Source organism: Microcaecilia unicolor, chromosome 2 (genome assembly GCF_901765095.1).
Source record: "Microcaecilia unicolor chromosome 2, aMicUni1.1, whole genome shotgun sequence".
Lineage (NCBI taxonomy): Eukaryota > Metazoa > Chordata > Amphibia > Gymnophiona > Siphonopidae > Microcaecilia > Microcaecilia unicolor.
This window is the reverse complement of record NC_044032.1, coordinates 492353129-492370877: the sequence shown is the minus strand read 5'-3', so window position 1 is coordinate 492370877 and position 17749 is coordinate 492353129. Positions and strand designations below refer to the sequence as shown.

At 45.0% G+C, this 17749-nt stretch overlaps 1 protein-coding gene across 1 annotated transcript in view; it reads right to left on the bottom strand.

Annotated features, from left to right (window-relative positions):
* The window catches only part of HTT (huntingtin), a 990576-nt gene that overhangs the window by 521027 nt on the left and 451800 nt on the right, over positions 1 to 17749 (bottom strand). The window contains exon 30 of the mRNA XM_030191138.1: positions 15433 to 15510. Within this exon, the coding sequence (XP_030046998.1) occupies positions 15433 to 15510 (78 nt within the window). The remainder of the gene's footprint in view (positions 1 to 15432; positions 15511 to 17749) is intronic.

The window sequence follows — 17749 nt, the reverse complement described above, 5'->3', positions numbered from 1 at the left end:
GCTGAAGAACTCCCACTGGCTCCCAATCAACCACTGATTTACCTACAAACTTCTTTTTTTTAATCTTTAAAACTCTGATATCAAAGGAACCTCTTTATCTCTATCATCTTCTACTTCTATATACTCCCTTCTCTCTGCTCCCAGAGCCACAACTTGCTTGTTGTCCCAACTTTTAAACAACTTATTCATGAGCATGTTCGTGCTCCCATTTTCTCTGTTCAAGGTCCCCAATTTTGGAACCTCCTACTAGCCATCTTAAGACACTCAACCTCTATACTGGCTTTCACATCCAAACTTCAGACATTATTTCAAGATGCTTTCCATTAAAACTTCTTTTCTTTGCAGACCACCCAATTATGAATCTGGAATGACTAAGAATATCCCTTATGTTTATTCCTTCCCTCTATTTTACTCAATATATGGATTTCTTCCCCTCTAACCTGTCTATTTGAGTTCACACAATATTTCTCTCTCTTATATATTTGTATACTTTGTAATCCGCCTAGATGGCATTCCCGGCTGGAGGCATAGTAAACTATAATAAACTTGAAACCTTTAATAGCTGAGTCAATCTTTTCTGTAGTGATCGGTGAGCCAAGAGCCTCTGTTGAGGTTTTGCTAGTGTCTGATGTGATAGGCCTTGAAGAAAAGAATCCATTAATGAACCATCAGTGGAAACTGAACTGAAAAATATTGTAGGAGAATTCAAATTCCTTAGTCATGTCTATGTTGCTTGTTAACTGTCCTCATCAGATGAAAAAAAAATCATAGCAATCCTTTGGCACTGTTTTCTATTAAGAGAGTGAGCTAGTAACCGACCAGATTTATTGGCAAAAATATATTGCCCAGACCTTTGTACAACAAGATCATGGCAAGAACGAATACTACAACATTGATTATAGTCATATTTCAATAAAATCAGTGAATAAAGTGAATTTGAACTTCCTGTTAGAATATGTTGCTGTTCCAGTTGAGAGATATCTGTCTTCAGCCACTGAAGATCTTCCAAGCCTTTCTTCCTAAGCCAAGTGGCATAAAAAATAACTTCACCCCATAGGTTTACTTTAAAAGCCTCCCAAACAATAGATAGGGGTAAATTCCCAGAAACATTATGAGGAATAAAATCATTAAGAAACCAGTTATTCTAGAAATAAACTATGAACCCTCCAAAAAGCACGTGTTGAATTTCCAGCTCTTATTGGGTCTAGGCAATAACAATTGCATTTTGAGAGATATCAGAGCATGATCTGAAAGCAAAACAGAATCAGTTGTAGAATCTGTAACACCAGACATGCAGGACTTGGAGAATAGAAAATAATCAATTCTAGTATAAGCTTGATGTATAGAAGAAAAGAAGGTAAGTAATCAATTCTGGTATAAAATCGGTATAGCAGAAAAGAAGGTAAAGTCGTTATCCATCAGATGTAGCAATTGTCATGGGTCCACCAAACTGCAATCCTGCTTCAGTGATTGTAGCACCTGCCACATTTCAGGACAAGAAACACAAGTGGAATGGCAATCCATGATGTAGTCAAGAGGGAGATTGAAATTGCCTCCAAGCAGCATCCCCATATTCCAACAATAGCTCCTGAAGATGTTGCATAAATTAAGGCGTTTTGGAATTGGGGGCATAGACATACAGAACTGTCAATTTGAGAGAGCTAATCATCAACACATAAGAAACCCCACTTTTTTTGCTCACTGCATGGTAATAAATATACCCAGCAGCTTAAGCAAATTTCAACTTAAGGCATGCATCAATATTTAAATGTGTTTCTTGAAGAAAAAGTATATCAATATTATTTCTGGACACATAAAAAGCATAGAAATGAGGACATAAAACCAAACTATATAATCTAAAGTTGTTCCACAAAATAAATCTAAATAAGTTTCCAGAGTGGGTCCTAAGAACTTCCAAACAGTGAGAACACTAAGAACACCAAGCATGCTTCTTACAAGTAAAACAACACACATACAGAACATCCCAATATTACTAAACACACAAACAATGCAAACAGAATATGCATACACCCAAAGAAAATGTTTTCACCACACTTTGTGTCATTCAAGGAACGAGACCAAACAAACTACTCCAACCATGCAATATACAGAGTACAAACAAAAACAGAAACCAAACTTAATCTGAGAAGACCATGCAGAGTAACCACCTCAATCAACAGTCATCCAAAAAGAAACTACAGGAGCAAACATGAGAACAGTACTGAAATTTAAGAAATCATAAAAGAGTAAAAAATAATATATAGATACTAGGTCAATGAGGGCTGGAAAGAGCCATCAAAATGTCTACTGCAAAGCACATTTGTGCAAACAGGGATCAAATCATCATAATAAAGTCACACACTGTGCTGTATCAATTCGCAATGCAGAAGTAAGGCAAAAATAAAGGGAACTCATTCCACGAGAATACAGCATGTCACTCCATCTTTACTTCTTGAATCCATCTTCTCAGAAGCTCTGAATCAGTATAATAATCCGTACGATTATTATGTGGTACCTACATTTGAGAAGGGTACATCAAACACCAATATCTTTAAGATCCTATCAAAGTTGAACTTTTAGCTGCAGAACTGGCTGCCAGATCAGAGATTATAAGTATCTTCTGTCCCTGATACAGGAAGTAAGGCTTTCATTTTGCAACCATAAGCGTATGTGGAGTGTGCTGGTAATGCTGTAACTTAGCTATGACCAGGCGCGGACGTTTGGCCCCAGAAACTAGCCTGGAAGGAGCAAGGTGAGCCCTTTCAAATTCAAGGGGTTTCACTAGATCCAAGTCTAAAATTGTGGTAACCAGCTTTTCAAGAATGAAATTATATCCAACCTTTCAGCGCCTTCCGGCAGACCAAGGATCCTAATGTTATGTAATGATTAGATAGGTTCTCAAAGCTTTTCTGGAGTTTTGCAATCGCCGCTGTGTTAGTCATAACCTATGAGAAAACCTGCTTCCAAATTAGTAGTGCGCCCCTCAAGAGTCTCCAAAAGCTGATGAAAGAAAGCAATCTGCAAATGGATTTCTTCTAACTCCTGCCGCAAATCTCTAGAAATGGCAAGTTTTAAGTTTCAACATTACTGGATCCTCCTCTGCATCAGGGCTGCATTGGTTACCAGCCTTGTCAGGTGAAGGTAGTGTCGTCTTGTGCCTTTTAAGCGCAGACTGCACCACAAATTGCGCTTCATTTTTAGATGATTTCTCATTGATAGACGCTAAAGAAATTATACACAATCTTTTACAAAAAGGATGTGTGTAACGATTTTCTATAACGATCTTCTGCTTCAATGGTGAGAGCCTCCTGTTCATGCATCCACCTGGCTCAATAGCAAACTGGATATCCGCAATACCGTTTTTTTCAGTGACATCTGCTATTTTCAGCACTAAGCTCTGGATAGTTGTCTTAGCCTGTCATAAACCAACAGCATGCAAATAACTCAGTAGAAATTGTGGGAGACTATTACAGTAAATTTCATGCTGAACTTGTACAGCACTGCAGTATTTCGTGCTCTGTACACTGTACTGTATTACCTTTGTCATCTTTACATATTAAATTTTCAATGGTGCCTTTCTCACACAAGTTGCTTTTATGTTAAATTCAACTGTATGCCGTGCATGATGGCTGAATAGATCAGCAAAATCACATAATTCTTCAGAAAGCACTTAAAGGTAAAATTATGTATAATCATACCTGATAATTTTCTTTCCATTAATCATAGCTGATCAATCCATAGACTGGTGGGTTGTGTCCATCTACCAGCAGGTGGCGATAGAGAGCAAACTTTTGCCTCCCTATATGTGGTCATGTGCTGCCGGAAACTCCTCAGTATGTCGATATCAAAGCTCCATCCGCAGGACTCAGCACTTAGAGAATTACACCCACGAAGGGACACTCTGCCCAGCTCACCACCGCCGAAACGGGGGAGGGGAATTAACCCAGCTCATCCCCACACAAGTGGGGGAGGGGAATCCGTCCAGCTCATCCCCGCGGAGCGGGGGAGGGACACCACACCCGCCGATGCGGGGGGATCTGGCTTATCCTGCAACCGCAACCGCGGGAGGAGCTGACTGACCCTAACACCGCCGAAGCGGGAGGGGTACAAAGCTGCCCTACAGCCGCACGAAGCGGGAGGGAGTGCCGGCAGAATTTTAAGTCTCAATCCAGCCCCGTAAAACGGAGGGGAGAGGAATGCAGCAGCTCACTGTAACACAAACTCGTCTTAACTCTTGAAGAATCCAAGTGAAAAAACTTGAACACGAAGTCTTTCTGAAGTAACTGAAGACTAAACTTGAACCTGAAATGCAACCAGAATAAAAACAGTACAGATATCTGGGAGGGGCTATGGATTGATCAGCTATGATTAATGGAAAGAAAATTATCAGTACTCACCCAGGGCGGGACATTGAAATCCCTGACCTCAACACTGAAGCTCCAAACCGGGCCTCCGCCCGTGCAGCCACAGTCAAACGGTAATGCTTGGAGAATGTATGAGCCGAAGCCCAAGTTGCCGCCTTGCATATCTCTTCCAAGGAGACGGATCCGGCCTCTGCCATCGAGGCCGCCTGAGCTCTCGTGGAGTGAGCCTTCAGCTGGATAGGCGGCACCTTCCCCGCGGCCACATAAGCCGCTGCAATGGCTTCCTTGACCCATCTTGCCACTGTAGGCTTAGCAGCCTGCAGACCCTTACGAGGACCTGCAAACAGGACAAACAGATGATCCGATTTCCGGAAATCATTGGTCACTTCCAAGTATCTGATGATGACTCGTCTCACATCCAGATATTTAAGAGCAGAGTACTCCTCTGGGTAGTCCTCCCTACGAAAGGAAGGGAGACAGAGCTGCTGATTCACATGGAAGCGAGAAACAATCTTGGGCAGGAAGGAAGGCATTGTGCGAATAGTCACTCCTGCCTCAGTGAACTGCAGAAAAGGCTCTCGACATGAGAGCGCCTGGAGCTCGGAAACTCTTCTGGCTGAAGTGATAGCCACCAAAAAGACTGCTTTCAACGTCAGGTCTTTCAGAGATGCCCTCGACAAGGGTTCAAAAGGCGGCTTCTGCAATGCTCTTAGTACCAGGTTGAGATTCCACGCAGGCACCACTGAGTGCAGAGGAGGGCGCAGGTGATTAACTCCCTTGAGAAAGCGCACCACATCTGGCTGCGAAGCCAGGGAAGCACCCTTCAGGCGGCCCCTGAAGCAAGCCAGAGCCGCTACCTGGACTTTAAGGGAACTGAGCGACAGGCCTTTCTCCAGACCTTCTTGCAGGAACGCCAACACTGAAGAAATTGGAGCAGTGAAGGGAGAAAGTGAGCCTGCTTCACACCACGCTGCAAAGATACGCCAAACCCTGGCGTAAGCAGTAGAAGTAGAGCGCTTCCTCGCTCTCAGCATAGTGGCGATGACCTTGTCTGAGAAGCCCTTCTTCCTCAGACGCTGCCGCTCAATAGCCAGGCCGTAAGACCAAAGGGGGAGGGATCCTCCATCACCACAGGACCCTGATGTAACAGGCCCTGCTCCACTGGCAGCCGCAGAGGATCGTCGACTGAGAGCCTGATCAAGTCCGCATACCAGGGACGCCTGGGCCAATCCGGACCCACCAGGATTACCCTGCCGGGATGCTTTGCCACCCGGTCTAGCACCCTGCCCAACATGGGCCAGGGCGGGAACACATAGAGAAGCTCTTGTGTCGGCCACTGTTGGAGAAGAGCATCTACTCCCAGGGATCGAGGGTCCCGTCCTCTGCTGAAAAAGCGCGGCACTTGGCAATTGGCCGATGACGCCATCAGATCTAGGCTCGGCTGGCCCCAGCGCTTCGTGATGTCCAAGAACGCCTGAGCAGATAGCTGCCACTCTCCGGGCTCCAAGGTATGGCGACTGAGAAAGTCCGCCTTGACATTCATGACTCCGGCAATGTGGGCCGCTGAAAGCTGCTCCAGGTTCGCTTCCGCCCACTGGCAAAGACTCATAGCCTCCTTGGCTAGAGGGGCGCTCTTGGTACCTCCCTGGCGGTTGACATAGGCCACAGCCGTGGCATTGTCCGACAGGACCCGTACAGGCTTCAACACCAGTACCGGGATGAACTCCAAAAGCGCCAACCGAATGGCTCTGAGTTCCAGGAGGTTGATAGACCACTTTGCCTCTGCAGGAGACCAGAGCCCCTGCGCTGTCCGTCCCAAGCAGTGGGCTCCCCAGCCCGACAACGAGGCGTCCGTCGTGACGACAATCCACTCTGGGGTCACCAGAGGCATTCCCGCAGACAACTTGTCTGTCTGCATCCACCAGCTCAGCGCCTTGCGCACTGCTGGGTCCAAGGGAAGGCGCACAGCATAATCCTCCGACATCGGAGTCCAGCGCTGCAGCAAAGAGTGTTGAAGTGGTCTCATATGAGCCCTGGCCCAGGGCACTACTTCCATCGTGGCCGTCATAGAGCCCAACAGCTGCACATAGTCCCAAGCCCAAAGGGGAGAGGCTACTAGGAACTGGTCCACCTGAGCCTGAAGTTTGACAATCCGATTGTCTGGCAGGAACACTCTGCCCACTTGGGTGTCTAATCGAACTCCCAGGTACTCCAGGGACTGAGTCGGGCGCAGCTGGCTCTTCTCCCAGTTGATGATCCATCCCAGGGAGCTCAAAAGAGCAACTACCCGGTCCACAGCTTTGCCGCACTCTGCATAAGAGGGGGCTCGGATCAACCAGTCGTCCAGATAAGGATGGACTTGTACCCTTTCCTTTCGTAGGAAGGCCGCGATGACCACCATTACTTTGGAAAAGGTCCGCGGAGCAGTAGCCAACCCGAAAGGGAGGGCTCTGAACTGGAAGTGTCGTCCCAGGACTGCAAAACGCAGAAAGCGTTGATGAGGAGGCCAGATGGGAATATGCAGGTACGCTTCCTTGATGTCCAAGGATGCCAGGAACTCTCCTGCCTTCACTGCCACTATAACAGAGCGGAGAGTCTCCATGCGAAAGTGCCGCACTTTCAAGGCCCGATTGACCCCTTTGAGGTCGAGGATAGGCCGGACAGAACCTCCTTTCTTTGGTACCACAAAGTAAATGGAGTAACGTCCCTTGCCAAGCTGACTTTCTGGCACCGGAACGACCGCGCCCAGGCGGATCAGATTGTCCAAGGTCTGCTGCACTGCCACAGCTTTGACCGGAGACTTGCAGGGAGAGAGTACAAACCCGTCTTTTAAGGGTCGGCAGAACTCTAGTTTGTAGCCGTCTCTGATGACTTCCAGCACCCACGCGTCTGAAGTTATTGTGGTCCACTCGCCCAGAAACGAGGACAGCCGTCCTCCAATTTGCACTGGGGCGTGGACCAAGACCCCGTCATTGGGTACGAGACCCTGGGGGAGGACCGGAGGAAGCACCTCCGGGACGGCGGTCTCTGCGAAAGGAATGCTGCTTGGGGGAGAAATTCCTCTTGAAGGAAGAGGGGGCAGAGGAACCCGACTTGCCCGGGCGGTACCGACGGGCTTCCTGCAACCGTCCTCTGGAGGTACCGGGACGAGTACTAGCCCGAGCCCTGACCTCTGGTAATTTCTTGCCCTTAGACGTGCCGAGATCGGTCACGATTTGGTCCAGCTCGACCCCAAAGAGCAGCTTGCCTTTAAAAGGCAACCTAGCCAGGCGGGATTTAGAGGCGTGGTCAGCAGACCAATGTTTCAGCCAAAGCCACCGCCGCGCAGAGATTGTCTGAGCCATGCCTTTCGCTGAGGCCCTCAAGACATCATACAGCAAGTCTGCCAAATAGGCTAAGCCCGATTCCAGGGCCGGCCAATCAGCCCTCAAGGAATGATCCGAGGGGGAAGCCCGCTGTACCATAGTCAGGCACGCCCTGGCCACATAGGAGCCGCAAACTGAGGCCTGCAAACTTAAAGCAGCCGCCTCAAAGGACGACCTTAAGGCCGCCTCCAATCTTCTGTCTTGGGCGTCCTTTAGGGCCGTGCCACCTTCCACCGGCAACGCCGTTTTCTTAGTCACCGCAGTGATTAAAGAATCCACGGTAGGCCACAGATAGGCCTCACGTTCACTCACAGCCAAAGGATAGAGGCGGGACATAGCCCTAGCCACTTTCAGGCTCGCTTCTGGGACATCCCATTGAGCCGAAATTAAGGTGTGCATGGCATCATGCACGTGGAAGGTTCTAGGCGGGCGCTTCGTCCCCAGCATAATGGCAGAGCCAACAGGGGCTGAGGGAGAGACGTCCTCCGGAGAGGAAATCTTCAAAGTGTCCATGGCCTGTAACAACAGGTTGGGCAAATCCTCTGGGCTAAAAAGCCGCGCTGCAGAGGGGTCATCCGCTCCATCCGAGCGGGGATCCGTCTCCTCCAAGGAATCCGCAAAGGACCGTTGGGAGACCTCAGACACGCTGCCCTCATCTACATCGGAGGAGACAAATTCCTCCAAGGCCTGGGAATCAACCCGAGGGCGTTTACCTCTGGGAACCTCAACCTCTTTACCAGACGAGGGAGCAGGGGCAGCGTTGTGCATGAGGAAGGCCTGATGCAGCAGCAAAACAAACTCGGGGGAGAAACCCCCCAGACTATGCACTTCCGCAGCCTGGGCAACAGCCCTAGACGCACCCTCAACCGGCGCTCGCAATAGCGGGGGAGAGACATGCTGCGCATCCAAAATGGCGTCCGGCGCGAAACTCCGCGAAGGAGCCGCGCGGGAAGAACGGCTCTTAACTTTAGCCGCTTCTGTGCCGTCGCCCAAATTAAGGGCGTTCATGGCATTAATGTCTCCAACCTCAAGGGCGGCCCAAGAAGAAGCCGTCCGAGCCGCGTGGCCGGCCAAGATGGCGGAGGCGAGGAGCGGGGGATGGGCGTTTATGGCGGGAAAAACCGCCACGCCGGAGGAAGGACCGGGACATTCATCGGTCACGAAACTGTCACCCAACAAGGGCGAATCAGGCTTTAAGACCCCCGCATCCCCTCTAGAAGCGCTCAAGCGACCCGGGGAGCGACCCTTTGCGCCCTCGCCCTCCGACGCCATATGCCACGAGGAGAAGAATCGGGGAACCCCCTGCCCGCTATAAAAAGGTAAAAATTACCTGCTGTCCGCTCCGAGTTGTAACGACCTGGTGTCCCAGTGAGTAGCTGCAATAGACGCTTAAATAAACGTCGAAATAAACGCCTTTAAGGACGTTCAAAAATTTTTTTTTTTTTTTTAACGGAGCCAGCGGGAGGGGGGAGAAAAGGAGGGACCTGGCACCACCAGGTTTGCACTTGCTCAAAAGAGCCCTCAACCCCAGGCACTCAACAAAACCTAAAAATTAGGCTTGGAGGCCTAGCCAGAGCTGCTGCTGTGTGTGACCACCACCTGCTGAGATAGAGAACATACTGAGGAGTTTCCGGCAGCACATGACCACATATAGGGAGGCAAAAGTTTGCTCTCTATCTCCACCTGCTGGTAGATGGACACAACCCACCAGTCTATGGATTGATCAGCTTGATGATATGGAAAAATATATGTTATTATAGTTTGTCTTTCTTTGCATGTATAAAGCACACCCCTTGGAGCTTCAAGAAAACAATGTGAATGTTTTTATGCTTTCTTCGATGGTAGTCTGTTTAAGAAAGGAAAGGGAAAAGGGATGGGATTAGATATACTGCCTTTCTGTGGTTACAATCAAAGGAGTTTACATATTATATACAGGTACTTATTTTATACCTGGGGCAATGGAGAGTGACTTGACAAGAATCACAAGAAGCTGCAGTAGGAATCAAACCTGTTTCCCCTGGATCTCACACAGAACTACCACAGCTGGTAGTTCAGGCCTTGATTCTGAATAAACTGGACTATTGCAATATAGTCTACTTAGGGGTAGCAACGAGTCTTTTAAAACATTTACAAGCCATACAAAATACTGCAATGCATATATAATCTTTTCTTTGAAAGTTTCCATGTATATTACTCCATTCTATGAAACGACTCATTAGCTTCCAGTTAAATTATTTATTTATTTAGGTCATTTATACCCCGCCTTTTGCCGCAGTGTAACAGCCCCAAAGCGGCTTACAATGAACTAATGAAATAATTACAATGAGAATTGAGAGGGTAGAAGTAACAGAGAAAGAAGGAAGGGAAGGGGAAATAAATACAATCTTAAAACAAATAAATAAGTAGGCAGGGAAATGAAAGCAAAAAAGAGGAGGGAGGAAGGAAGGAAAAGTCCAAAATCAGGTCTTGACTCACTGAGACTCATTAAGGCAGGCGAACAGGACAGCAAAGCCGAGAAGGTAGTGACAGATGCCTAAGACAAGTAGTGCAGGTGACGACCGCGGCCTGCGGGAGACATTGGAAAGGCTGGTGAAGAATCGGCACACAAAGGCACCAGGGAAGTGCCGCCAATTGAGCGGCGCCAAACATCCATCTTGCAGATTGGCATCGCGTTGAACCGGCAGTGCCGAGGATGAAGATGAAGATGGAGAGCACCGGGCCGCGATCTCCGCCAGCCGGGCCTGCAACTCTGATATGCTCCAGCAGACGTAGCCTGGCAGCTCCACTTTACCAACGGCCCCATCGCATGCCATGGCGCCCGCTCAGCAATGACCGGCCTGCTGGATCACTCTCCTCAGACCCCAGGCGCCGAAACCGCAGCAGCAATCAGCTGACAGGAGGGAGGTTGCCAGCAAATAACAGCTGACCAGCGTCAAGATGGGGATCCTCCTCCGAAACACGGAAACAGCAGTAGAAAAGAGGCAGCGCTGAAAACCACTCTTAGGCAGCGAGACTCCAGTAGCGATCAGCTGAAAGGAAGAGGTTACTGACCAACAACAAAGGTGAACGGCGATGAAGGCGGGCACCACAGGGAAGGCCTGCCGTGCGGGAAAAGTCAACGGTCGCATAGACTCGCTGGTTGTGTGGTCAGAAAGGCTGAAAGCAACCAAGGAACTCAGTGGTTACTAATGAAGGCAGTCCTGATCAAAATTTGGCAGAAATACAACCAAACAACGGGGAAGATCGGCGACGGTACCCGGAGCCAACGGTTCTGGAGTCCGTTAATCAGCGGCCATTTTGAGAGGTAGTCTAGTATTTAATATACTATATGGGATGACTCAAATTATGTGGTGACATTAAAATGTAGACCGAGATATAGGAAGCAACATCTTGTACACCACTTTAACATTTTCAAACCCTCAGGGTGTGAGTTTCTGGAAATTATTTCAGACAGCTTTTTTTTTATCAAGCAGACAGCTTTTTTTTATCAAGCAGCCACCCTATGGTCGTCACTCCCAAACAGCATTAGAGCTTTGCCTAATATTGATAGTTTTAAGAAGGCATTTAAAACCTATTTTTTATAGGAAATATGTTAATTACTAATCTTCTCAAAAATACTGATGTATGATCCTAGATGTACGTTTTAGTTCCTCTTATTGTTAATCCGCTTAGAACTATATTTGGTAATAGCGAACTACAAGTACTATAACTGTATTCTATTTCCCTAGAAAAGCATAGCAGGAAGGGGCCTTGACATTTGTGCAAATTGCCTCTAATGGGTGCTTCTGGAGTCCCTATTTGCCTTTTTCCTTTACAGAAATATGCGGTTGCATTTTGAGGAGATGCACATTACTTTTCTGGATTAATTACATTTCTCATATTGTAGCTGAATCAAAGCGTTCATACATGATGTGGAAGGGAATATTCTGGGAGAATACAAACAAAGCTGGCTATTATTAGCACTGGGATGGAATTTATTTAACAAAGCAGTGACCTCACACTCTACAAATAAACTCAGGCAAAGCTTTTTCTATAAACAAAGTGGGCTACTATCAAAATTATTTTCTGAGGTAAAACAATGCTTCCTGCAGAAATGGGCTTTTATACAACTGCCCATCCGTAGCAAGAAGAGTTACTTACCATATAGGCTCTATTTGTGTAAGTTAATACTCATAATGATTTGGAGGCTGGGTTGGTGGTGATCGATGGGATTTGCATTGGCTTGATTTTGAAAATTTAGGAAAATTGTACTGCCTCTAATTAGTTGTAATTACAAGAGAAGGAAACTAAGCTTTGTAAAAAATACATTCATCTAATTGTTCTTCAGGTGGAGCTGGTTCATATAGCATGTTGCTGTTATTTCAAGAGCAAGACAGCTCAATAAGTTCACCATGTGCTCTAATGACCTTGCAAGTACTACTACTACTACTACTACTACTACTACTACTACTACAAAGTACACTTGAATGGACTTGCTGCTCTGTAAGAAACTAAGTTCAAAAACTGCAAGTGTAGAGGGAGTCAGGGACACATGAGACATGTGAGCTATGAATAACAGAGTGCTTGCTCTGTAGCAGAAACTTGAATGACCGTGGATAAATGGTTTAAAAGGGAACAGATGCATAGCCATCATGACAACATTTTATAGGGAAATACAGTATATAAAATACACCAAAACAACAACAAAAAAGGAAATGCAAAACTATGAGCAAATAAGGCAACAAAAGAAATGGGGAAAATAGCTATTTGATATTTTGAAGGATCCAACTAGTCTTGCTGTTTCTATAAAATACTTTCTCCATTTTAGGGGTCAGTTTATTTTATTTATTTATTGCATTTGCACCCCACATTTTCCCACCTATTTGCAGGCTCAATGTGGCTTACATAGTACCGTCAAAGGCATTTGCCCAGTCAGTGGATGACAAATACGAAGTTGTATAGTGATCGTATCAGGTATAAGTGGAGGGTCGAAATGGATGAAGATTATGTGTTGTCCTGTGCGATCATAGTCATGCTGTGTTGGTAGGTGAAGAGGGTTACGTGGGGTCGTTGGGGTAGGCCTTTTTGAAGAGGTTGGTTTTTAGTGATTTCCTGAAGTTCAAGTGGTCGTGGATTGTTTTCACAACTTTTGGGAGCCCATTCCATAGTTGTGCGCTTATGGCGGCTGCATAAGTTGTTTTGTATTTCAGTCCTTTGCAATTTGGGTAGTGTAGGTTTAGGTAGGATCTTGATGATCTGACTTTGTTCTTATTGGTAAGTCTATGAGAGGTCTGTCGTATACGATTTTGTGGACTAAGGTGCAGATTTTGAAGATGATCCATTCTTTGATTAGGAGCCAATGCAACTTTTCTCGGATTGTGAAATGTGAAGTATGCACATGCTTCAGCTTTGAAAATTACCTTAGGAAAGTTTGTACTGGGCTCTAGGGTATTCACAAGTTCTCTGTGATAGTTTATTGAATTTGGTGCAAAGCGTTTGAGTAAATACAGACCCCTCCTTATCACTGGGAATGAATCATATACACATACTGGCTGTACACAGCTAAGTTTACACACAGATTGGGTAGGCAATTTTAGAAAACCCATTTCTATGGGTAAAGCACAGCTCTACCCATGAAGATCCTGTTAAAAATTACCCTCTTTATATTTATGGGAAAAAGCTTTGACTGAGTTTACTTCAAGAGCATGAACTCACTAGCTTGTTATATAAAGACCACATTTCAGGTATGTCTCAGATGTGTGTTCTCCCAAAATAATTCCTTATTTCCTTCTTACTATATATGCATGCTTTGATTCAGCAGAGCCCCTTGTGACAGAAAGACAAAATATCAAAGTCTGGTATTCAAAGAAGAAATTTATCCAGAAATTTAAAATCCATCTCCACAAAATAGTCAATCATATTAATAATGTGAGTGACTGTTATGATTCTGCCGGTTTGGCTGAGGGGGAGGGGGGGACGTCTCTTCTGATTGGCTGCCAGGGGTTGTGCTGACGTCAGGGGATAGTACTTTAGCCTGCAGCTGAAGAGTTTCTCTGCTTTTGAGTTACTTACGCTTCGTGGTAACTGGAAAGCCTAATAGTTTTCTCTCAGAACGTGCTCTAGGTTCTGACAGGGATCTGTGTTGTGTTAGAGTATTCTTTTCCTTCCCTCTGGGTTAGCTGCTGCTGTGTGTGTGTGTGCGTAGCTCTGTAATCAGGGTCAGCTGCTCCTTTGTTTAGTGGGGGCTGAGCATTGCTCAGCCTCCAGGGCTCTGGGCTGAGTGAGAGCGTTCTCCTTTGTTTGTTTGTTTTAAGGATTTCTCTTCCCAGTGTCCCGGCCTGCTGGCTCAGTGAGTTTAACCCTTTGTGTACTGTGTGTATGGTGTTCCTGCCTCTGCCAGTGTGTTTGTTCTATCGGCCCTGCTCCCTCTCGGGGAAGGGAAGGGTTCTCTCTGATTGTTTGTTGATTTATGGAACTCTCTCTCTGCTAGCTCTACAAGCTTAACCCTTTGTGTTCTGTTTGCCTCTGTCTACAGTGGGTTTGAGGCAAAGGCTTTCTGCCTTCCTTTTGTGTCTGGTTCCTCTGGCTTCTGCCTGGGGCTTCCTACTCTGGTGGGGGGGGGGGGGGGGGGGTTGCTGTGTTAGTTCCCCTGTCCTGCGCTAGTCCCCTGGGTGGGCGTGGCCGCTCTGGTCCTTTGTTTCTCCCTCTGCCCTATTGCTGGTGTTCAGCGCGTGTCTGGCATCTTGGGGCACGGGGGGGCCCTCTGGGTTCTTTCACCCCTCCCTGTGTGTGATTGGGTTCCAGTTCAGCCGTGAGGCTCGCACGAGTGGCTCTGTGTGCGTGGGTTCCGGTTCGGCCGCGAGGCCCGCCTGTATGCCTATTTCCCTTCTTCCTGAGGGACTGCAGGGAGGGGTAGGTTAGGGGTATTGGATAGCTGGGGTGTGTGGTGGTAGGTTGGTCTCCCCTTGGCCTCGGCCAGGGCCCAAGGGCTCACGACCAACCCAACGGATTACAGTGGCTAAACAAAACAAGCTTTCATCTTTAAACACCATTATTACCAAAAAACGAAAAAGAAAATATAGTCATTTAAATGATATTACACTTTTTAACTGCCAATTGAACTATTCTATACATACGTACATATCTATATCTATATTGCTGTTAAAGTGACTTGCCATATAAAAAAAATGTTTTCAGCTTGCCTGTGTATAGTTGCATTATAAACCTCATCTTATTCTGCTCACTCTATGGATTAAGACTCTGTATTTATGCATAAGGACCACAATTATATCAAACTCCTGGGCCAAGTAAATAAGAGACACATTTGGATAATTCTTACCCATATCAATTCATGCTGTAAAAAAATTCTGTTGGTTCAGGGGCAATCTAGCAGCATCATGCAGATATTTACTCCCGCAGAGAAGTCTGAATTTCACTAAATTTCAAAAATTCAAGACTCTGCCACTACTCAAGAGAAAATACAGGGTGAAGCCCAAAATATTTTACAGCTGATGCCAGATAGCTCCGTACAAAAATATGTTTCCCAAACTTCAGATTCCACTAAATCAGAGCAGCAGAAAAACATGTAAAACATTATTTTAAGCAGTAAACTAATTGGATAAGAAACCTCGTATACTGTACAGGCCATGTTAAAGTCTCGCTTTCCACAATAATCATTTACATGCTACTTTAATTTCATCATTAAGACTGCCAATTCAACATACCTGCTGAACACAAACAGTGGCCATTATTGGTTCCCGGTTGAAACAGGATTTCAGATATACTAATATCTCTTCAACACACTAAGCAAAATACAAAAAAGAAAATAATAATAACTTTTTATATAACACCTACATGTTAATGAAAACAATCAAAGCAGTTCACAAATGAAATCACCATTCAAAACCTTCTCTTTTCCAACCTTATTAATAAAACATGGATGTTAAATCAAGTTTGCATTTTTGATATCCTTTTATGATACTAAATTGAATGTTCACACTGCTAATCTTGGAACACAAAGTAGATTTTACCTATTTTAAACAAGGCTTCATAATGATTACAAGTATGAGGTTCACAAAAGACATTTTTAGTAAGCATAATGGGTTGCTGACAATTATATGATGGTTGTAAGACTGGTACCAGAAAATCAGACTCACACAGCTAATTTCAGTAGTGCATTCCATTAGGTTCTAAATACTGTGGAATCATAAAAAGCCGATACAACAGATAACCATCCAAAATGTTCTTCCTGCCTCTACCATTAAGAGTTCAACAGATTCAGTACTGAAAGTTGTCACCTGCTTGTAAACAAACCCCCTTATAAAGGGTCTGTTGGAATGTATTGTATTTTACATGCATTGCCTGTCACCTATTATTTCTCTGTGATTACTCTGTGACCTCTGATGTGAATTACTTAGAGAGGTCACACAGCTATGCAACTTCCTGTGGGGGATAGATGCAGAACATGCAGCACATGGAGCACATGGAGCTCATGATCTCTCCTAACCTGAGAGAATCTATGGTGGTGTGAGCATCCATTACCATCTAAGCACATGGAAGGAGCTGATAATACAAATGTATAGTAATATGTAAATATAAGCCTGTCTGATTATAATCTAACTACAAACTGTGAGTAAACAGATGTTTTGTTACTTCAACTTTAAAGTGACTCAGCAGTGAATTATTCAGGGGTGAATGAGAGAGAGATGAAGAAAGAAATTAACATTTCTAAAGCTGAAGCTGTGTGTACTAAAATCTGCTAATTATTTACTACAAATAATCCAACAAAAGGGTTATGGGCCCAGGGCTCAGGAATTGAAAAAGAAGAGAAATATTACCAGGCAGAAAAAAAGGCCACATTTTTCTCTTAAGTTTTAAAGGAAAGATTCAGTCTGTCTCTCTCTCCCCCCACACAGCAGACAGAAGGCTAAGAAAATGGCTGAGGGAAGAAATTCACCATTTTTCTATTCTCTCAAGGTGCCTAAATTAACTGAGTTTAATTATCAGAAGTGGGAACTAAGATTCATATGTCTCCTTCGAGCAAAAAGATTAAATATATGCTTAGACCAAGACAGAACAGCTGAAAATATGGCTGAATGGGACAATGCAAACTATTATGTGAAGTGCATGCTTTTGGAAGCTCTCTCAGAGAAACAAGCCATATTAGTGGAGGGAAAAGATACACCAAAGGACATTTTATATAAACTGAGAACTATGTATGCAACTACATATGCAAAGCAGCAACCAATTTGGTTAGCAGAGTTGAATGAAACCAAATTAAGGGATAAAAGTAAATGTAATGATCACATTATGCATCTTATGTCTTCATTTCAAAAACTAGAACTTTCTGGAATTCCCATGTGTGATGCATTGAAAAGAGCATTTCTTTTTACCTCACTATCAAAGAAGTTTGATGTTTTTAGGTCTGTAAATGAGGCCATTGAAGGGCAATCTTTTGAACAGGCAACATCAAAACTAAGGCAGGAATGCATAATAAATGATTCTGAGGAGATGTGTTCTCAAAGCAAGTCAGAGAGAAATGAAACAAATTTCTTGGCAAAGAACAGAGGAAGGCGGAGCTATGGGAAAACTCCACCCAAGGGCAAGCTGATTTGCTACTCATGTGGAAAGGAGGGACATGTATCTAAATGGTGTAAGGAAACACAAAACACTCCCTCTAGCTCACCTAAGCCAATGGAACTAAAGAATTTTCAAACCAGGAAATGTATGAAGGACAAAGATAAACACAAGGGCTTTCTAATGGCAGAAAAATCTTTGACTATGGTAAATAATAATTCAAATGAAAGTACTTGGATTTTGGATTCAGGGAGCACATGCCATTTAACCAATTCTAAGGATTTCTTTCAGGAAATGTGTCCAGAAGAAGGAATTCTTAAAACTGCAAACGCAGGGACTGCTAAGATCCAAGCAAAAGGTATTGGATTCTTAAAATGCAAAGTGTCTAATGAAGTTAAAGAAATTCCTGTAAGTGATGTCTTGTATATTCCCCAAGCAGTTTGCAATATGCTTAGTGTATCTACA